At 46.0% G+C, this 22,698-nt stretch overlaps 1 protein-coding gene across 7 annotated transcripts in view; it reads left to right on the top strand.

The window, feature by feature from the left end:
- The window catches only part of Gfra1 (GDNF family receptor alpha 1), a 217,590-nt gene that overhangs the window by 164,957 nt on the left and 29,935 nt on the right, over positions 1-22,698 (top strand). For all 7 annotated transcript variants that reach the window (XM_076925869.1, XM_076925841.1, XM_034502051.2 and 4 more), the window contains 3 exons: positions 14,991-15,100; positions 18,131-18,265; positions 22,067-22,248. In XM_076925869.1, coding sequence (XP_076781984.1) covers positions 14,991-15,100; positions 18,131-18,265; positions 22,067-22,248 — 427 coding nt within the window. The remainder of the gene's footprint in view (positions 1-14,990; positions 15,101-18,130; positions 18,266-22,066; positions 22,249-22,698) is intronic.

Raw genomic sequence — 22,698 nt, 5'->3', positions numbered from 1 at the left:
TCTGAGCGATGGATGTGGCTGTGTGAGTACAGTCTAGAGCAGCCCTGATGGATGTGGCTGTGTGAGTACAGTCTAGAACAGCCTGATGGATGTGGCTGTGTGAGTACAGTCTAGAACAGCCTGATGGATGTGGCTGTGTGAGTACAGTCTAGAACAGCCCTGATGGATGTGGCTGTGTGAGTACAGTCTAGAGCAGCCCTGATGGATGTGGCTGTGTGAGTACAGTCTAGAGCAGCCCTGATGGATGTGGCTGTGTGAGTACAGTCTAGAGCAGCCCTGATGGATGTGGCTGTGTGAGTACAGTCTAGAGCAGCCCTGATGGATGTGGCTGTGTGAGTACAGTCTAGAACAGCCCTGATGGATGTGGCTGTGTGAGTACAGTCTAGAACAGCCCTGATGGATGTGGCTGTGTGAGTACAGTCTAGAGCAGCCCTGATGGATGTGGCTGTGTGAGTACAGTCTAGAGCAGCCCTGATGGATGTGGCTGTGTGAGTACAGTCTAGAACAGCCCTGATGGATGTGGCTGTGTGAGTACAGTCTAGAACAGCCCTGATGGATGTGGCTGTGTGAGTACAGTCTAGAGCAGCCCTGATGGATGTGGCTGTGTGAGTACAGTCTAGAGCAGCCCTGATGGATGTGGCTGTGTGAGTACAGTCTAGAACAGCCCTGATGGATGTGGCTGTGTGAGTACAGTCTAGAACAGCCCTGATGGATGTGGCTGTGTGAGTACAGTCTAGAGCAGCCCTGATGGATGTGGCTGTGTGAGTACAGTCTAGAGCAGCCCTGATGGATGTGGCTGTGTGAGTACAGTCTAGAGCAGCCCTGATGGATGTGGCTGTGTGAGTACAGTCTAGAGCAGCCCTGATGGATGTGGCTGTGTGAGTACAGTCTAGAGCAGCCCTGATGGATGTGGCTGTGTGAGTACAGTCTAGAGCAGCCCTGATGGATGTGGCTGTGTGAGTACAGTCTAGAGCAGCCCTGATGGATGTGGCTGTGTGAGTACAGTCTAGAGCAGCCCGGATGGATGTGGCTGTGTGAGTACAGTCTAGAACAGCCCTGATGGATGTGGCTGTGTGAGTACAGTCTAGAGCAGCCCTGATGGATGTGGCTGTGTGAGTATAGTCTAGAGCAGCCCTGATGGATGTGGCTGTGTGAGTACAGTCTAGAGCAGCCCTGATGGATGTGGCTGTGTGAGTACAGTCTAGAACAGCTGGGCTCAGGCTGATTTCTCCTCATCTGAGCCTGTTAGGCCGATGGATGTACAAACCCAAGCCAGCTGTCATGTGGTTGATTAACAGGCATTTGAAGGCCTAGTCTTTGGAACTTAGATTTATTTGCTCTCACATTAAAATATTTGCTAAATATCCACTTTGTTACGGTCATAGTTCTAAGTGCCAACACACTTTCTCATGGTGTTGGCAAGGCTACCCTCTAAGTGGAGAGCTACAACTGACAGAGCTGTTGTGAGCATCAGGGTTGAAGCTGGCACCTTGCTGGAGGCTCAGAGACTGAGAAGAAACTTGGCGGGAAGGCCTAGAAGAGTCCCCTGACTCTGTATGAACCAGGCAGAGAAGCCAAGGAACCTGTTTCTTGAAAATGGTTTGTATGAACCATAGGCCTGGGCTCCTTTGTCGTTGAGAAGAATGTTTTATATGCAGTTGTGAAAGCTGTATATAAAATGCAGAAACTGATAGGGGCTGGGGTGCCGCTCCAAGACACTAGGGAGAAGGCCCTGCTAAGAACAGGAGCTAAGGATTCCCTGGGAAGGGGAGTTATCTTCTGTTCGCAGGAGTGATTTGTTCTTTTGATGCTCACCTTGGGTCCCTGCCTCCTGCACAATTGTGATATTCTCTGTGTCTGTCTTGGAAGGAAGACATTAGAGAGCAGCTGTTTGCTCAGCTCAGAGTCTGTTGACTCTAAAACAACTTGCCTGAAAGAAAAATGGCCCAGTGTATATTTACTGTTGAATATAATTTTTCTTGGGAAGTCTGCATGCCCATTAAAGATTAATAAAAAAAAAAAAAAACTTATTTTCATGTTTCGGTTTCAGGTGTGTTTGTAGGAGTGTAGGTTGTTAACCACTCAGGCATCCCTTTCTCTCCACATTCTAGGACTCCTCTGATGTGTCACAAGAAAGTCCATAGCCGATGGAGCAGAGATTGGGGGTGCAGGTTCCACAGAGGTAGTTAGTGCTAGCCTTTGAGAGTCTGTGGAAGAGGGAAGGGCTTTGCAAATTATTAAAGTTAAGAGAGTGTGCGATTTTAATTTTTCATCTTCAGGGAAGCCCAAAGAACCAAGGCTTGACTGAAGGAAGCAGCCAGCATTTGGGATAATTTCTAGAATTGACTTGGTATTCGCAAAGCTAATTAGAGTTCAGACAGACCCTTTGGCTGTAAGCACCATGATATTAAGTTACTGGTCTCTTCACACCCTTCTGAAATACTCGGCTCCCCCATTAATGAGCACAAGCCTGGAGGGCTGGTCTTCAGATCAGTGCTCAGTGAACAGGAACTACAGGTAGGACTGTACTTCCCACTCCTGTATCTGGACTGTGGTCTCATTGGCCTGAAGGACATACTGATGTTAAGGAAGACATTAGAGGACTTGCTAAAGAAAGGCCTTTGGTCTCAATGGTGACCCTGGTGTCTGTCATGACCTTACTGAGTTTGCAGATTTTGAACACATGGAATTATGTACCAAGTATTACAAGATGAATTCTAGAAGTATAGAGTTTGTCATCTGAGTCCCAGCATTTCACAGAGGTTCAAAGGTCCATGTGGAATCTCTGGCATGGCCCAGAGAAGAGCTACAGAAACTGGTGCTTGTGGGTTTTTGCATAGAAAACCAGGAGCGGCTGTGAACAGGTACAAGATGTCAGACATGCCTAACCCTTCCTCCCCAGCTGATGGGTTTGCTGTCCTTCAACCTGAGTAAGTAAACTGCACAGGAATTAGGGTTCTTGACCGAAGTGTCATGGTTAGGAAGCAGCTGAATTGAAATATGATTTCCAATCCGTCAACCAATTTGATATTCAAAACTCCTGCTGTTTTGTTGCTCAGGGTGTTTGCTTAACATGCTAACACAGACCTGGTGGCTTTAAACATGAACTCACCTGCTCACAAGTCTACAGGCCGGCAGCACACCATGGCTGCACTGGGCTGTCCTTGGGGTACTTGGTGGGCTAAGTTCTTTCTGCATGCCTATGTTTTGCTCTCATTTCTGGATTTCTTGGCTCATAGGTCCATCCGTCCATCTGTCCATCTGTCTGTCACTCTTGTCCTCATCATTGCCATACCATCTCCCTCCTCTTCTGTTTATCCCTTTTCTTTCAACCCCCCTTCACAATATAAGATCTTACTGTGTAGCCCAGGCTGGCCTTGAATTTGAAGTCTTCCTGTCTAGGCTTGAATTCTGGGGTTGCCAGCATACCCACTACACCTGGCTTCTACTCTGTTTCTAAAGGCAGCAGGACCGGTGGAGTCTCTCTTACAGGGCAACCGCTTCCACTTTTAAGGATCTTTGTGACTGCCTTGGTCCCATTAGTTAAGTCCCTTTGTTTGTCATAAGTGAGGTAGCATTCTCTCAGGCCTCCAGGATTTGTGGGTAGACATCAGGAATCAGGACGGCCCATGGGTCAGTGTGGTGATTTGTATATGCCCAGCCCAGTGAGTAGCACTATTAGAGTGTGTGACCCTGTTGAAGTAGGTGTGGCCTTGTTGGAGTAGGTGTGTCACTGTGGGTGTGGCCTTTAAGACCCTTGTGCTAGCTGCCTGGAAGCCAGTATTGTGCTAGAAGAAGCCTTCAGATGAAAATGTAGAACTCTCAGCTCCCCCTGCACCATGCTTGCCTGGATACTGACGTGTTTCTGCCTTGAATGAACTGAACCTCTGAACCTGTAAGCCAGCCCTAAGTAAATGTCATTTATAAGACTTGTCTTGGTCATGGTGTCTATTCACAGCAGTAAAACCCTAACTAAGGCAGTCAGTATGAATGCTTTCACATGTGGTCTTCTCAGGGGTCTCCATCCAGTTTGGATTCTTTGCGAATTGCGTAAGACTTTTCTTCCTAGGGATGCTTGAAAGCTCAGCTCTGTGTGTAGCTCTCACTCAGGCAGCAGGGCATATGTGCATTCTGTATTCTTAACTGTCTGAGGCCTTCAGCCCCTCACTAATGCTCCCCTTGACTCTGCCATATGGCAGCTATAGCTGAATCTATCTCAGACTTGTTTCCGAGGCAAGGACGGACATAAATAATTAAATGAAGCCACCGTGCTCGACCTTTGCTGTCCAGAGTTCCTGAGCAGTTGATGATGTGAGACTTGAGTTCCAAGATGAATGTGAGGCTGCTTCTGAAATTCTCCCCTTGAAGACACGGGGGCATGCTGAATTCTACGTGATGTAAATTCACGCCATGTTGGAGGTCTGGAGCCTTATGGTGTAGCTCTACTGGTGTGAGATTAGTTGAGCATCTAGATTTCTTTCTCTCTCCCTGTAGCCAAACTGTCACAAAGCAGATTTATTAATTTTCCCTGCAGAAATATCAAGGGCTTAAGAGCCAAGACTTACTCTAAAGGGTTTTAACATGTTTGTCACCTGTAGTTATCCCGGCAGACAACTGTTGGGTGGCTGAGAGCATATGATTGTTTCATCAGCCAGAAAGCCTTCAATTTCTGTGCTCCTTCAATTCCTTCCCTTAAAAACAAGCACCGAAAAGCTAGATTTTCTGCACTAATAGACATACTGTGGCAGGGACAATACAAACAACTCTATTTGACTTGGAGATGCAGTGCAGGGCTGTCTGTGTTCTCTCTGTGCTTCTGCTATTGTCTGCAATTTGTTTGTCTTGCAACTATCAGATTGTGCACTGGGAGGAATCATTTGCGGGTCATAGAGGAGGGAGCCCCTGCCGAAGGGCAAATCTGGGATACCAGATCAGAGGCTACTGAAAGTCCCTTCCTGGTTGGGATGGATTTGCTTGCCAACACTCATAACTTACTTTGCAATATTGCCATTGTGAGAGTAGCTGTCCAGCCACACATCAGCCACCTGGTGGATGTTGACTGATGGCTGTCAGTGTGCACGCAAGGTGGCTTCAGGAGGAATGCCAGAATTGATCGGATGCTGCCTGGACTTCCCTCCGAGGCCACTGCAGTGTGATGTGATCTGAATGGATAAGGCTAAAGTTGCATCGCCCTGCAGGCTGCCTTGTCAGCTCCACCTGGACAGCTTCCAACAACAGGAGACATGGGGGGAAACTGCAAGATGCCCCTGTGATGTCTGATCTCCTTCTTCAGGCTAGGCTCTGTAGAAAGACTTGGAGGTTGGGCATGAAGTATAGTAAGGCAAACCTGGATCTATGTGCTGAACCCTTGCCCTTGAGACCTGCCAAGGACCTCTACAAGGAAGCTAGAGGACAGGAAGTCCCAGGATATCTCCATGTCTTAATCAGTGTACTGAAGTTTCCAAAATACCATGATATTTGTGAGGTGATGAAGGATTTGGGGACAGGGGTTGAGAACAACTTAGCCACAGAGTCCTATGATTCAGGAGCATAGGGATGTCTCAGAGGCTGTTGGATCTAGTAGTTACAACACGGTCACTGTGGATGAGCTACCTCTGCTGAATCAGTACCGGGTTTAATAGTCTCACTGTGAATGACAACTCAGGGTAGCAGCTGATGAACTCGAGGTGCATGAAGCTTTAGCTCTCGCAGCAGAGGTGTGTGCATCTGCCCCAGGACTTTTGCCACAGAGAGGCTACGCTACATGCTCGGCTCTCAGGCTTGCTCCTAGGCAGCGGGTGGACTCAGGTTCAGTCCTACAGTTCAGTTCCACAGCCTGCCTCCAGCCTTGGCTCCAGAAAGCCTGTGTGGAGGTAGAGAGACAACACCTCCTGCAGAATGTATTTAACACAGGCTCTGACTTTCTGAAAGATCCTTTCCAGATGTGCACTCCAGTAGGCTGCTGGAGCACAATGGCTAAGGTAATTTTCTAAAAACAGAAGGAGGAAAAATCTGTTTTTTGTCACTCCATCAGACAATTACGTCTCAGTACTCCAGCAATGTCCTCCCCAGGCTAATATTAGAAGCTTTGTTTTTCAAGATGTTTTTATTCTGCATGAGCTGTTAGGAGTCATACCGAACTTACTGATAGCCATTGAAAAATATTGCCTTTTCCTCTACGTCTCTTCCACAAAGTAGCTTTATTTGAAATACCTTCACCCTTCTGACTGAGAGGGTGTAGGGAACACCATAAGGTTCTTGGCTTTTGGACTTCTCAGTTTTGTTTTGGTCAGAGTTGATGCCACCGGGTTCACAGACGTAGCTAGGCTGTTACTCATTTGTGGCATGAGACCTATGGAGAAAAGGTGTGTTTCTGCACTTGGGCTTGCTGTACGTTCTTTTACTTTTTTTTTTTTTTTAGATTTATTTATTTAATATATGTATATACTGTCACTGTCTTCAGACACACCAGAAGAGGGCATCGGATCTCATTACAGATGGTTTTGAGCCATCATGTGGCTGCTGGAAACTGAACTCAGGACCTCTGGAAGAGCAGCCAGTGCTGTTAACTGCTGAGCCGTCTCTCAAGCCCTTACTGTATGTTCTTCTGGCAAACATTTTGCACTGGGGTTGTCTGGGAACTCAGAGAAGGATGAGGTGATGAGAATAGACTATATTGAACAGCGGTGTCAGAAGGAACTCTGGGAAACTGCCACTAACTCTCTCAGGAGCCACAAAAGATAGCTCCATGGCATTGGCCCTGTCTTCTATGTGAAGAAAAAAACCAAGATTGGGAGAAGTCCAACCCCAGGCTAAGGGTTCAGAGAGGGACTCTAGAGCAGAGAGATGTTCCTACAACAGAGAGCCTTCTATCACCATACTCATTCGAAAGTTTCCATAGGCCAAGTGATCTGAGCCAAGTCCGGGACTTGGAAGGCCTGATGTTTAAAGCTTTCCAGAAAATCTCTAGTCTTCCCCTGCCCACTCTCCTTAGGTTCTCAGGTAGCCCAGGCTGGCCTGGAACTCACTATGAAGCTGAAGATGATCTTGAACTCCTGATCCTCCTGCCTCCGTGTCCCGCATACTGGGGTTGTTGTTATGTACCACAACAACTGGTTTTACACTGGGGGTCAGTGTCAGGACCCCAAGTGTGCCAGACAAGCATTTTACCAGATTTCATTAGATAATCAAGTCCTTCGATACTGCATGGATTCCGGCGGGGTCCAGAGAACCAAAGGAAAGCCTGACTCATAGATAGGGTCACCTTCTCTTATGTGTGTGCCCTGCCACAACATGTTCCTCCACGGTATACTACTGCTGCCTATAAGGGAACATGAGGATAAAGCACGGAGAGCTAGTTTATCTAGATGACTTCATGACCCCAGGGGAAGGAAATCTGTACTTGCCCCCTTCTCTGCAGAGCTTCTACAGACATGTGACAATTCCCTCTCCAAAGTATGCCACCTGTGGTCACCCGCTCTGGGATACTGAGCAGGTGCTCCAGCCTCTGTTGCCTATGAGCTGGCTGAGGGACCCTTAAGAGAACTCTTCTTCCCTACCCTCAAAGGAAACCAGGCGTCTTGACACTAAAATCATGGTTAATGGCAGAATGGGACTCAGATGACCAGTAACACTTGAAACACAAAAAGTAGTTCTCGATGTTCGTTGTAGGCAGCCTTGTGTCCCACATGCTTCATTTCTTAGGTTTTTTTTTGTTGTTTTTTTGGGTTTTTTTGTTTTTTGTTTTTTTTTTTTTGTTGTTGTTGTTTTTTTAACAAGGAAACCCTAGGGTTAAACACCATACTTAGTCATTGTAGTTTGTAAGGGGTCCCATTTATGATCGGAGCTCTTCACCCAGGCTCAACACCACCAGCTACATGGCTCTCGTCCACAGCAATTGTCCCAGAAAATCAGTTAGAGGTTACAGTAATCTGGGAGGGGTTACACCAGCCTTGCTGATACCTGCTTGCCTATGCTTTATAACATCATTTTTCCTAAAAGTTACAGAAAAAGTAGATAAATGGTCCCCCTGCCCACTGTCCAAAGACCATCTGCTGTTCAAGGGGATGTGTCAAGAGCGTCATTATGGCCATGTTTCTATCTCTAGCTAGCAGTGTGTTCCCTTTAATATGTTTTTCTTCACATCAGCCACCATTTTTCAGGTTTCCTGAGGGGCTCATGGCATTTGCCAGCCCCTTCTTCTTCTTTGAGGGTAGGGGTTTTTTTCTTCCCCCTGTGGCCGAGGGCGATTCATTTCTACATTACCGTCTATTCATTTCCTTTTCATTTTCTCGGAGAAACAATCAGCGCTCATCACTGCTGTAGTCATGGAGATTTCATGTCTCCAGAAGAAATCCAGCCGTGGAGTTTCTTTGTTAGTCCCATGCTGGACATTTGCAGGTCCTTGTTTAGATTACAGCACTCCAGGCAGGGAAGCCACTGGAACCAGTTACAGCATGATTCATAACCCAGGGTCAGCGGGGGAGGTGTGTATGTGAGCAGTATCCAAGGGCTGCTGGATGCTGGAGCTGTGCATACAGTAGGCGCTCAGGCGGTGGATGGTTGCTGGGCTGAGAGCCAGGGATCCAACCACTTACAAAAACTTGACTTCTGAAGAGTCATGTACTTGGAAGAGCCACAGATGCAAACCCACCTTGTCTTTCCCAACACAACACTATATTCTGATGAGTTATCCACCTCTGAGCCTTTCTGTAGCGTGCCAGCTCCTTTCTGATTTTGACTGCCAACCTTTTGTCACATTCTCTCCTTTTATATCTTTCTGTGCCCCTCAGTGCTTTGCTGTAATTCTCCTTGGAAAGCACACACACACACACACACACACACACACACACACACACACACACACACACGCACTGCCCTCAGCTACATGCTGTGTGCCCCATTACTGCTCAAGCAGTGTGGGTACACATTGGTCCTAAGCAAATCTTTGCTGAACATCTGAGAGATCCAAGCAAGAGTCTTTCTAACACGCATCTGATGGTGTAGATGTGTCACTTTAAAGTCCTTCAGCAGCTCCCATCGATTCTTTCCCCTTCTAGGCTCACCTGCATCCCATAGCCTCGCCAACCTAGCGAAATGCTCAGCAGAGCTCCTGGCAAGGTGCATGCTTTAGTGTAATGGCTGAGGGTCGTCTCTGGTGCTGGGGCTGGATGGAATGTGGCCATCCCCCAACCCCAGCCATGAAGTTCTATAACTTAGAAGGATCCACACTGCGTTCCTCTCCGTCTCAGGCTCCTCTTCAGGATAGTGGGGTCCATGCTACCAGTTAGTAAGTTGAGGCAGTACATGACTACATATTGAGCACATTAACAGGCACCCAGCACATGCAAATCCTTCATAATGGATAGCCCAGAATTACAGTAAACATGATAAGATGGTGCTGGCCTTTGCCTGCCACACCCTCCTTTGCTTTTCCCTGACAAATGTGCCCCTCTTTCTGTCTCAGTCCTGACAGCATGACTTCTCTGAAGCCAGCTCAGCCATGGGTTAGTATATAGTTTTAAAATCCAGGTTCTGTTGCTCCCTGTTTTGCTCTAGAACAAAGACTTCTTTTTTTTAAGTATAAAATTAGGATTAGGGTATGAGGCAGAAAGGCAGTGTGTGTGAGGGGAATGAGCCCAAACCGAGTGTTAGGAAATACCACAGGGAAACCTGTTACTTTGCATGCTAATTAAAACATTAAAAATAAATAAATAAAGTCAAAACTTAAAACAACAAACTGTCTACCTCCTTAGAGTTGCCAGGGAAAAACTAGGTCATTTGTAAAGCTTTTATTAAATTCTCATTTGTCTTCAGTTTTACTTTTCTAAGCAGCCTTTCTCAACAGCTTTCAAGGACTTGCTGTTCTCCCAGAGATTAGGAAATGGAGGCAGGGGGATTGAACTTTAGGAAGTGGGGGCAAGGGGATTGAGAGTTCAAGGTCATCCTTAACTACCTATCCAGTTGAGCTACATACCTATCCAGCCTGGGCTATATAAGACCATGTCTCAAATCATCAAAACAAACAAGAACTAGCCAAGGTTTTTCCATAATCCGTTACCTGTTTCTTACGGCTTCTGGACAGATTAAGCTAAAGGCAAGGTCTTTCTCATCATTATATCAGAAGCACCAAGACCAGAGTGTTAGTCTCTGAGCTGGAGCTGTTTGGCAGCTTCAACATTGCACCTGACCACTGGCACTCAACACCTGAGGTCTCAGAGGTGTGCGATGGGGAGAGATGCCACAGAGGAATAATTCCTCTTTCTTTGGACTGATGGTTGGGCTGTAGCTGGTGCCACGATGCTTTAGTTGGCAGGTAGAAACCTGGCCCAGAGTACCGAGACTAGATAGCCAAGACACAGCCCAGGCTTTATCCATAAGACCAGCCACATCATCTTGTTTCTTCAGCATGGCGTTCATTTATCATCCAAGCACAACCTGCTTTATAGCATTCGGTGACTCGTACAGGATAACTACTCTTGTGGTATTTTCAAACTGCTACTCTAATGCCAAGCGGCTCCCACAATTCCTCAGAATGGCTCACCTACCCATAATGAGCTGCCTCCAGCACACTTTGTATGGAGCTCCTGCCTCAGTCTTCCATCCTGTATAATGGAAGTCTCATCATATGACCACCCTGTCTCCACGTGTGAGTGTGAGGAATAGGTGTGGAGCTCGCCTGGATTCCAGAGCTCTTTGCTCATGATGCATTGGTCTTGTTACTAGGGACACAGAGGTTCCCCATTGGGATTATTGGTCCCATTAACAGAAGAATTTGAAAGAAGATTCAGAAGAAGCTTGAGAACAACTTTATTCAAGTTTAAGAGGAAACATATAACACAAATTAGGTGAAAATCCCGGCTGCTGCCTGGAGAAAAGGTGGAGGAAACTCATATTCTTTAAGTTAGACAAAGAATATATTTAAAGTTAAACGGACTCCCAAGAATGGAAGGGGAATGAGCTGAGAAAAGATCTCCCAAACCACCCTCCCCTGCACTGACTGTGGCCTGTCGTTGCCTCCCCTCCAGATTCCATAGCTGCTCTTTGGGCACATGCTCCCCTTGTTGTATAATCCTGGGTAAAGTGTGTGCATGTGTGCGTGTGTTTGTGCATGAGCGTGTGTCTGTCTGTGTCTGTGTGTTTGTGTGTGTGTCTGTGTCTCTGTGTGTGTGTTTCTGTTTGTGTGTGTGTCTGTGTCTCTGTGTGTGTGTTTCTGTGTGTGTGTGTGTCTGTGTGCATGCACACTCCTGTGTGTGTGTGTGTGTGTGTGTGTGTGTGTGTGTGTGTGTGTGTGTGTCTGTGTGCATGAGCTTCTTGTCTTCCTCAGAACACTGGCTTCTTCTGTGCCAATCTTCCTGCTGCTTTCTTCTGTTCCCAAGCTATACTCCACAGCCTTACTGGTCTCCGAGCCGTCTTCATTCATGGTCCCCTCTCAGTAAGCAGCCATAGAGGTCCCAATGTGTATTTAGTTTTCTGCCAATCAAATGGATACTTTCTGAAACACACTGACTCAATTAGCCTGTTATTCCAGGGTCTAGTTGTGAGTCAATTCTGGGTTTATTAAGCAAAATGAATCTGGTGGTGTTTGCCTGGACAGAGGGACTGTAATCCGCACCACAGTGGCATCAGTTAACAGTACTCTCTAGAGACTCAGACACACCCAAGAACAGGTGAGCAGTAGAGGCCACCAGATCAGGGCACTGGTCAGCCTGCCACCACTCCCAGCCAGGGTCTGTATAGAGCTGTATGAGGTGGAGGTGGGCTTTGCAGAATTAGAAACCATTAGATTATTAACTTTTATGACCAGAATTTTTTTTTCTAAAATTAACACTCCATTGAAGCTGAATGCCATTGGATCCAGTTGAGTAAGCCTGGGCTACCTTTAGGGATTTCCTACAGAAAAAAAAAAAAAATTCTTTGGCCAGATTAGAAATGCCGAGGTCTCATGCCATTCTGTGTGTTTAACAGAAATTGAGCATCCTTGGAGTTACTCCCGTTGTGCAGTGACAGCCACTAGGCAAGAATTGCCTCTTTCCATCTACAGACAAATTACTGTCCAGAAAAGGACACACTTGCAGAATAGTCGACTGATTATATCTGCCTAGACAGAGTAATCAGCCCTTAATAATTCTGCAGCACTAAGGTCTGTCAGATGATTCTGGGCCAGAAGGCTGAAGATTTGATGCTCCAATGTTTGGTAGTATAGGGGCTTTCCAGGTGTTCAGCGGTCTCTATAAATTGGCTATGTTTTAGAAGCTATGCTTAGTGCTTCCCATAATTTCAGTTAACTCAGTCATTCTGGATTTCTGACGGGGTTGAAGACCTATAGTCTCATAGCCAATCCTGGCTATTTATGTTGAGAGAAAAGATCTGAGTAGATGGTTTTCAGCTGACATTCATTCCAAAGCCAAGAAAAAAGCCAGGTTCAAAACTAAGTGTTTTAGTTAGGAGAGATGACAGAGGTTCTGCTTAGTCAACAAAATGATCGACTGGGTATTAGGATTATCTTGTACCTCACTGGTACAATTAGGAATAAGTATGCTCTAATTGTATTTTGAGAGAAAAGTTTTATTTTAACAGGAAGGGTGATATGTAGAAGGAGCTAAGGGGGAAGGAGTACCGAGAGGAAGAGATGGAGTAAGGAGAGGAGATGAAAGAGAGGAGAAGCTAGGTGATGAGAGAGAGAAGGGGGGGGGAGCATGAAGGCAGATGTTCACGTGTCTCCACCAGTCAAAGATAGTTGATATATCGAGGTTGGGTATTGGGTTACACTTCTGATTGAGCATTACCAAACTTATAAAGCCTTTGATTAACATTGAAAAAAAATTGTATAAAAGCAAAAAGGAAAAGGGGGCATGGGATAGGGGTTTTCTAGGGAGGGGAAATGGGGAAAGAGGATGGCATCTGAAATGTAAATAAAATATAAAATAAAAATAAAAAAATAAAAAAGCAATAATTAATTTAATTATCAATTAATATAAATTACATTTAATTGCAATAAAATAAAATTTATGCCTCTCAAAAAAAATAGAAGGTACAGGATGCAGCCAAACCTTGGTTATGTTTGTGTTCCCAGTATTCACACATGTTCAGTCTTGCCGTGTGGGGGAGGGGTGGTTTGCAGAGCCACTTAGCTTAGCCCGTGATCCTGGTCCAGAAGTGGCCAAGGGGCTTCCCAAAAGGTTTTGGTGCTATGTAGAGAAAACGAAGCAGACCCCAGCACCTGGGCCCAGACCCATTGTGATGAGTCTGCCTCCTAGAACACAGAGCCGTTGCAGTGTACTGTGAGCTTTGGCCACTGGCCAGGCCTTCCAGTGCCTTCTCTAGTTAAAATGATAGGAAAGGTTCTAGGCATAGTATCTCACACACTTACAATCCTAGACTTGGGAAGCTGAGGCAGGAGAATTGCAAGTTTGAGGACAGCCTGTACTAAATAGCATGACTTTATCTCAGAAACAAAGCAAACACCCACAACCCTCAAAACTCGGAAGAAATTGAAGCTTCACTAACCTTTAACACTCCCTACAGCCCTGCCCAGTTTAGGGCAGCAAACTTAGGCTTGCAACATCATAGAACAAGCTCTATGATCAGAGATCACAGTTGCTCTCATGGAAAGAGGTAGGATGAGCCCTGGGCATGCCAGCAGCCAACCAGAGTGAGCCGTGCAAACAGGGACAGGTGCCTGTTGTCTACCGAGTTGCTGGGTAACTTACATCTCCAGGTTCACCATGTTCTCCCATTAGAAACATGGCTGCTGACTGCCAAGATGACCTCACCAGAGGCCACTTCTTATTCAGGATTTCCCCAACAATATCCCCTGAAGATCTTAAAATAGCCAATGGGTAAAACCAGCTTCCCTCTCCCTCCTCAGACCAGTGAGTTGATGGCTTCCCTTCATTTGCTTCTGTGTTTCTCTTCTTCACCACCACTCAGGGCTTCCCAATGAATCCCACTCACCTCTGGAGAGTTCTCTGAAGTCTAATAGCCACATCTAGGCCAAAGGGCCCTGAAGACCAGGCATTGAGCCACAGGCATCTTTGCCCACAGAGAACCTCACCCACCCCTCTTGGATTTTCCTTTGGTCCCAGAAAAACCAGCTCTTTAGTGTGTGGGGCAAGGGGATGAGAAAAGACTCGGGAGACAGAAGCATGCATATTGCAAGGCTCTAGGAATTATGGGAGCAGATGGGCTGTAGGATCCAATTCTGATGCCAGGAACATGTTTCTGTATAAAGTAAATATTTTCCCAGTGTGGATCTCCGGTGAGAGTGTAGAGAAGCATATTTCCGAAAGATGCAAATAAGTCTAGTCAGAAATAAATATTGAATGGAAACTTCAAAGCCTCTAGATTTCGCCAGTTATAGACCCTGAAGATTTCTGTCCAAACAAGCAGGTAGATGAAGGCTGGGGGAGGGGCGGGGGAGGGTTGAATAAAGGCAAGATGCACCCATATTCTAATGTTTGTGTGTGTCTGTGTGTGTTTGTACACGAGCACATGTGTGCATGTGTGTGTGTGAGGTGAATGGTGAGGGAGAGAGAAAACAGGCATAAAGAAGCCTATTGCCAAAAGACTTATTGTTATGTCTGTCCAAAGACTTAGTGTTTTTTCTCCCTTCATGTATGCTTTTCATTTGTCATAGATACATAATATATCATACATATTTATGGACTGTGAGGTGATATTTAAATACATATATATATATGCAGTATGTAATGATTTGGCTAATTGGTGTGTTCATTGCCCCCAGAAATGTATCATGTCTCTGTACTGTGAACATCCAAAATCCTCTCTGCTTACTGTTTTGAAGTACATAACTAAGTGTCAGAACCACAGTTGCCTCCTGTGCTATGAACCATGGGGAGTTGCTCCTCTGACCAGCCACACCCCTGAGGCTGTGAGCAGCCTCTTCCCTCATCCCTCCTGTCAGTTCAGAGGCCTGGGATGTTTTCAGTGTCTCTCCCAACCCCACACACACCTCTTTTCTGTTGCAGATCTCGCCTTGCAGATTTTTTTACCAACTGCCAACCAGAGTCAAGGTCTGTCAGCAACTGTCTTAAGGAGAACTATGCAGATTGCCTCCTGGCCTACTCAGGACTGATTGGTAAGACCAGGGGAGGGAGGGAGTGGCGGAGAAATCCGGATTGCAAATCTGCTTAAGGCAGCATGTGATGTCTGCACAAGAGAAAATTTCCCAGTAGACTTTGTTCAGAGGTTTGAAGATAGCCGGAAGGGAGGGAGGGAGGGAGGGAGGGAGGGAGGAAGGGAGGAAGGAAGGAAGGAAGGAAGGAAGGAAGGAAGGAAGGAAGGAAAGAAGAGAGGGAGACATGCCAGAGAAGGGAGAAACTGGCCTAATTATGGAGAAGGAAGGGTACAGATTTTAAAGAAAGTAAAGCATCTATCTCCCTTGGGGAACTGGCCACACACAACCTAAGCAGGGGGTCGCATGTGTATTAGAAGAAGAGAGCAAGTCAAACAAAGTTCATTGAATTTGGGAAGAAGGAACTTGGAAACCCAAAAAACTGTCTCCAAGAAATGGCCCCCTGGAAATGAATCCCCCAGTACCAAGGAACTCCTTGCCAATGTTATTCTTGGCCGTTTGACTCCTGGCGTGCATGGGGTTGTTTAGAATTATTTTCCTTGTAAATAACTGAAAGCAGAAACTGTATTTTCTAGCTTGGGAGGCTTGTGGCACTAGGCTAGCCATATGCTCAATGTTCAGGAGAATAGTGAAATTAAATAACGCTCCTTGGGGAAACATCCAGAAAGAGGCAGACTTACATCTGGGGTAAACAGGGCTGGCAAAGAGAAAGGTGGTTGCCCCACGTGGCAGGAAGAAAGACGGCTGTCCTCGTGTACTAGAGACAGATGAAGCTTCACTCTCAGAGCTCCATCATAGTTGGCATTTGAGAAGGAATATGCAGTGAAGGCTGTGGAAGGTGAGAGAAATCACAGCTGTCACACAGCCCTGGCTCGGTGGCATCTCCGTCCAAGTGTCTGTGACAGAGTCATACACATCACCAGCAGGAAGACCCTCTCACCTAGAATGACAATACAAGCTAGCAACCTCATCACCAGAATGTCTCCATTGAGAGTCTTCAGTTCCAGTAAGTGGGTGTGTAATGCAAAAGGCCCCAGTCACTCCCAGCTTTTTAAAAGGATACCTGTGCTCCCATGTGTAATACCTTTAAAAATCGTGCCCCAGTTCCTCCAGGTGTGCACCATATCTGTGGTTCTAGCCAACAAGTGTACACGCCCTCCATAAGTTAGAATGGCGGAAATGTAGTCATGGTCTCCCTGAAGAAGGTTTTAGTCTCCACGTAGGATGATGTATGAAGTTATGGAGTTGCAGAAATAACAAAAGCAATTAAGGCATAAGCACTGTTTAAAAAGAAAAAAAACATTTTAAAAAATAGGAGAAGTAAAACCAGGGCTGCTCCCGGGAGACAGTGTTAAGTCTCTGCAGATGGAGACATTGTTACTACTTCAGTCTGCGTCCTTCCAGGAGTTCATGCTCATTAACTCCCCTGTGAGCCGCCAAGTCAAGGCACTGCCAGCATCTCTGTGAGCTCATTCCTACGCTTGGCAAACTTTATCTGCCTGAGGATGATGAAGTGGAGGGAACCGATGGTAGATGGAGTGTGTTGTGCTGGCCAAAGAGTATTTCTATCCTGGGTCTGTATCTCTTCTTCTGCATGGCTTTCTGAGTCAGTGGCTCCTAACCTCTGCACAAAGCTTGCTCCTGCCTTTCCACATGCCAGGGATCCACTGTGGCATCAGAAGTACAATAGCTTTGACCTCCACACTTTCCCACTCTTTTCCTGGTGAATTAGACCTCCCTGTAAGGTGCAGATGAAAATTCTCATGCTAATAGTGAGATTTGAGTTAAAAAAAAAAAAAAAGCAATAGACCAGTAGAGTCATGACAATATGCCCTTGACCCCGCAAGAGTTTCTAAAAACTATTGTTTTATTTGTAGCTAAACTCATGCTCTGGATTTCTGACCACCTACTTCTTCTTCCTTCCACAAAAGCAACTAGAAACAGAAAGTCCGTGGCATCTGTGGGCATTGCCTTGTATGAGCCACCCAGGAGAAGACATTTGGATTGTATTAAATATAAATGCATTGTATATTTCTCCCAGTGGAGAGCTCAACAGAAAAACCACAAGTCATAGCAGCAAGGCCCACACAGTATCTGTGGGAACTGTTGTGGATCCATAGACAGTACTTGATGAGGGAGTTCCACTGTGTTTGTTTGTTTTTTGTTTGTTTTTTTTTGTTTGTTTGTTTTTTTGGTTTTTTTGTTGTTTTGTTTTGGTTTTTTTTTCTCTTTCCTTCCTTTCCTGGATACTTTCCATAAGGTCTCAAGGAGCCCACTGGCCTCAGATTCTCTTTGTAGCTAAGGATGACCTTGAACTCATCTGTGGATGACCTTGAACTCAGCTGCCTCCACCCGCCAAGTGCTGGGATTGCAGATGCACACCATCACACCTGGCTTATGTAGCGCTGCAGATTGGACAAGTACTTACCAACTGAGCTACACCACAGTTTTATCTCCATCTCTTTCTACTATGGACAACTTTATTTTAATCAGTTGAGAATCAGGGGAATGACAGCCTCTTAATACACATTTGTAGACATCCAGGATATGGTGACCTTATTGGGGGCATCTATAGTCCCCTGTGTTACTTCTAAAGAAGCCATTTCCCTCCAAGGAAACTGCATTAAAAGCATAAAAGAATTCTCAAAGATATGTGCACCCAGTACTCTCTATTTATGAAGATTAATGACATTTTTGGGAAAATGCAAGGGATTTGGCATCTCGTATATTCTAAGTTAATTCTTGCCTTCTCTATGACATCCATACCATTTGTGCAGGAAGAAAATACCGCTAAATACAGCCCAAGGAGTTTGCTTACAATTTTTTTAAGTAAATGTATAAATTATTTTATGTGCTCAAGATAAATTGCCAAGAAAATGCACCGCCTAACATAATTCCCCGACCAGAAACCAGGGTGTTTGTGATTAGCGGTGACATTTCTACTGTCAGAGCAACATTTGTTTCTGTTTTAGGCCACGGAAATGTCCTGTGTCGACACGGGAAGGACACATGCCTTGTCTTTTTCTCTTTCAGGCACAGTCATGACTCCCAACTACATAGACTCTAGCAGCCTCAGTGTGGCCCCTTGGTGCGATTGCAGCAACAGCGGCAATGACCTGGAAGACTGCTTGAAATTTCTGAATTTTTTTAAGGACAATACGTGTCTCAGTGAGTTTTTAAAAAATAAGATGAATGCCAGTTCATTAGTGTTTTCCTCTTTGAGCAAAAGCTCTGTCTGCTATGGTCTCCCTTTTCTTCCCTCTCTCCCTCCCTTTCCTGGTGGCTGGTGGATGCTTGCTTCTTTTGGCACACTCAGTGACGCAGCAGGGAGCCACACAAATGATGGATTGGGCGCTGCCAAGACTGTGATCCCAAAGGCCTATGAGGACAAGAGAGTCAAATAATAGAGGGTGTATCATGTGGGAAAGAATGCCTCTACCCACACATCAAATTCTGATCTTGGCAACCAGTGGAGAGTCCATTCCCAGGTTCTGAAAACCTAGTAGGAAATTACAATATGAAAAGTTCAACAGAGTGCACAGGACAGGCCTCTGAGGACTCTGCAGAGAAATTAGAATGTTAAAGTCAACACCTCCTTACATTGTCAGGGCTGGCTCGGATAGAAGCAATGGATCTATCCTGATTGGGGAATTTGGCCATGCATCAGGGACACTTGGGATGGGTTGTCTTGGAATTGAGAGATGAGCCTCTGTGAGCAGGGTACTGCTCTTGGGAACAGGGCTAGCTATTGCTGTGGTACATTTTCAGTAATTTAGAATCATGGTTGACAAATGAACAGGGCCATACAGATGTGAACCATGGGTCTCTGTCAGAAAAATTTAAAAAGCAGGACACCAGGTCTCCCTCCCACATGGCTCCATGCCAGTCGGTCATATTTGTTTGGATGACTCTCCAGCTGAGACACAACTCATGTTGAAAGGGGTATTGGAGTTCATGAATTTTCAGTTTCTGTACTCTACACGAGAACCCTAAGGGGATGCAAGTGTCATATCCACAAGGACAGCTGAGTAGCATTCTCACAGACCCTGAGTGGTAGAATTATGATCCAGAGCTTGGATCTATGTGCAGCATCCTGACTCCCAAAGACCTTTTCAGTCATCAGGAGTGTAATCCTGGACATCAGGGGCCAGGTCTGAGGTTCAGCCATGCCCTTGAAGAACTTTGTTTTCCAGTGATTAATTCTGCAGGATGATATGTGCTGACTGTTTTTTTGAAGAATTAGCTAGTGATTTACTGACTATATGGAAAACATCTCATGATCATTTCACAAAAATTTCCCCATCATGTCCTCCATGGAAAAGAAAAACTCAACTTTCTTGATCTGTGTTTCAAACAGTTCAGCTCCAAAGCATCACCTTGGTTTTCCTAAAAGATCAAAATGGACTTTTGAGTTAACATTGAACCTACACAATGAACCATAAATATGGAGGCATTCATGGAAACGTTGGGTGTACCAGCATGTTACGCCTGGACCTTTTGTTTGGGCTCTGTTTTATGCATCTTTTCTTCCCCCTTACATCTGTAATTCTTCTGGTTGAATACAAGTTTTAGCAGAAATAAAGCAATGAAAACTTTGTTCCTCAGAGAGACATTAAAGTTGTCCCTCTTTGGCAGTATTCTTTTAAAGGGGAGAATGGTCTTATTAATGACCATTAAATAAAAACAAATGTCAAAGCCAGTCAACAGTTTTCATAATCATTCCATTTATCCTAGTTTGGATGGGGCTTGGGGCTGCAAATGCCATGTCTTACAAAGGGGCCTGGAGCAGAAGCTGCTTATTGTTCCTGGAACATGACTTGTGCATGGAAACTTTAGTCCACTTTCTTCTAGTTAGACCAGGGTTCTCTCAGAGTCTCCTACCGTGAGCACAGCCACAGTTGGTTGTTTGGTTATAGTTTGAGACTGGGAGATGGTCATTTTAAAACCAAGTGCATGGCAGAGGTGTAGAAAAGGGAGAAGACTGAGGGGAAAGGAGGGGAGAGGCAGACTTGTATCCTCCCCGGGGCATGCCTGGGCTACTTTATCTTGACCCCAGCCTTTCTCCTGGCATTTACCACTGCCCACGTATGGTAGGTTTTGCCTTTTTGCCTTTCTGGTCAGTGTTCTGCTTGGGGATGTGACTTCGGTCTTATGTAGCTGTCACTGCTGTTCAAGACCTCATGCTTTGTACATGGAGCCATACCTGGAACTTAGTGGATTAGCAAGAGAACAGGTGGACTCAGAGGGACTATGTCAACACCCCTGGGCAAGCAAGGGTAGTCTTCATAAATGATAGCTCTCTCTTGTGCTGAGATCACTTAGGGAACCTGGTCTACAGGTTTGCCTTTCTCAAGGATTCATAAAGCACTTAAGCCACAGAGCCTAGCAGGAAGCACGAAGCTGTATGTCTTACGAAGCTGTCTCCTACAGAGCCCCCGCCCCTCCCATTGTACAGTCATGGAAAACAAGCTTCCAATTCTGTTAAATGCGAAGGATGACAATTTTGAAACAAAGTGTCACTTCTGAGAGGAAGATTAGGGCTCAGTTACTCTGTCTTACATATTGAAAGTGCCAAGTAAGCGTCATGTATTAGCAATTTGCACTTTCGGGTCCCAAATGAAGGAGTCTGATTTCTTATACAATGAATACGAAATAAAAAAAAAAAAAAATTCCTAAATCCAGGGCAAATCCCCGAAGACCTGATTAAAAACTGTTTTTTATTCATTTTGGGAAGGGAACAACACACAACCAATTTACTCTTGCTGTAAAAACAATCTAATCCCATGAAATTATAATAAGCTTTGAAAGTTTTACATTTCAAACTTTTCATTTAGACAGGACTGTGCCTATCTAATTATGCAGATTTTGTTTGGAAGACTGGAAGCAGAAAGGAGAAAAATAATCATACTTAAATTTTCACAGATATTGATGAGGTTTGGGGCAGACTTTTTTCTATAGAGTGGCTGCATCCTCCTGCCAAGTGAGGGTGAGCACTAGCATTGCCCAGCTTCAGGATAAGGAAAACCCCACCAGTTAATTTCTATTTGGTATATCCTTCTGACACAGTGTAAGGATTTTCATTTTCTTGGAAAATGATGTAGCTGTATCGCTACTTCTGAGTCTGAGGATGACTTTCAGAGGGCTGACAATAAGTTCTTACTGTGCTCATGTTAGAGTAAGTGTCTCGCTCAGTGTTTGGGGGGGGGGATTGATTTCTGAGCACCCAATCCAAGAGATTGGTTCTCAGCACCAGTTAGGTAGATGTATGGACAGGTGGCTGGGTGAGTGAGTGGATGGGTGGTGTAGGGGTGGGATAGGGGGTGAGTGAGTGGATGGGTGGGGTAGGGGGTGGGATAGGAGGTGAGTGGGTGGATGGGTGGGGTAGGGGTGGGATAGGGGGTGAGTGAGTAGATGGGTGGGGTAGGGGTGGGATAGGGGGTGAGTGAGTGGATGGGTGGGGTAGGGGGTGGGATAGGGGGTGAGTGGGTGGATGGGTGGGGTAGGGGGTGGGATAGGGGTGAGTGGGTAGATGAGTGGGGTAGGGGGTGGGATAGGGGTGAGTGGGTGGATGGGTGGGGTAGGGGGTGGGATAGGGGTGAGTGGGTGGATGGGTGGGGTAGGGGGTGGGATAGGGGTGAGTGGGTGGATGGGTGGGGTAGGGGGTGGGATAGGGGTGAGTGGGTGGATGGGTGAGATCAGAGATGGGAGGATAGGTGGAATTGGAGTGGGATGGGGTGGGAGATAGGGAAAGGGGGATGGGATGGAGGATGAGTGGGATGGGGATAGGGAATGGGGGAAGGAGGGTAGGATGGGGGTGGATGGGCTACTGAGGAGCTGGTGACTGGGGTTGTTCTGACACATCCAGTGTTACAACCAGAACTACTCCTCCTGTGCGTCTTTGGCTGTGTGTACCTTGCCTGTTACGCTTTGCTTGCCTCTGAAATGGGATTTCCTTTTGTTCCACCACAGAAAATGCAATTCAAGCCTTTGGCAATGGCTCAGATGTGACCATGTGGCAGCCAGCCCCCCCAGTCCAGACCACCACTGCCACCACTACCACTGCCTTCCGGGTCAAGAACAAGCCTCTAGGGCCGGCAGGGTCTGAGAACGAGATCCCCACACACGTTTTACCACCTTGTGCAAATTTGCAGGTGAGAAGTGGTTCTTGCAGGTGAGAAGTGGTTCTTGGTTTCCTATGAGAGCTGGCTTCTGGGAGGACATGTGCTCATCGTTCAGAAGGTGCCACTCAGATTTGAAATCCCCCTCCCCCAACAGTCTTTGTGTACATGTGTATTCATATGTGTGATGCAGGAGCGTGTGTGGTGTGGAGGTCAGAGCACAGCCTTGGTGTCAGCCTTCTTCCCTGTGTTTGAGACAGAGGCTCCTGTTGGCTCTGTGTAAGCCAGCCTAGTTGTGAGCTTTGAGAGTGACCTGTCACATCTAAGGCTGACCCATCCACATCTCTGCCTCCTACCTCATAAGGGCTCTGGAATTACTGACAAATGCTACTGTGTCTGGCTTTACATGGGTTCTGGGAATATGCACTCAGGTCTTCATGTGTGTGGTGAGCACATTAGTGCTTTACCGGCTGAGCTGTCTCT

The sequence above is a fragment of the Arvicanthis niloticus genome, chromosome 1 (genome assembly GCF_011762505.2).
Source record: "Arvicanthis niloticus isolate mArvNil1 chromosome 1, mArvNil1.pat.X, whole genome shotgun sequence".
Taxonomy (NCBI): Eukaryota; Metazoa; Chordata; class Mammalia; order Rodentia; family Muridae; genus Arvicanthis; species Arvicanthis niloticus.
Note: the sequence above shows the minus strand (reverse complement) of the source record. Positions and strands in the feature narration are given on the sequence as shown.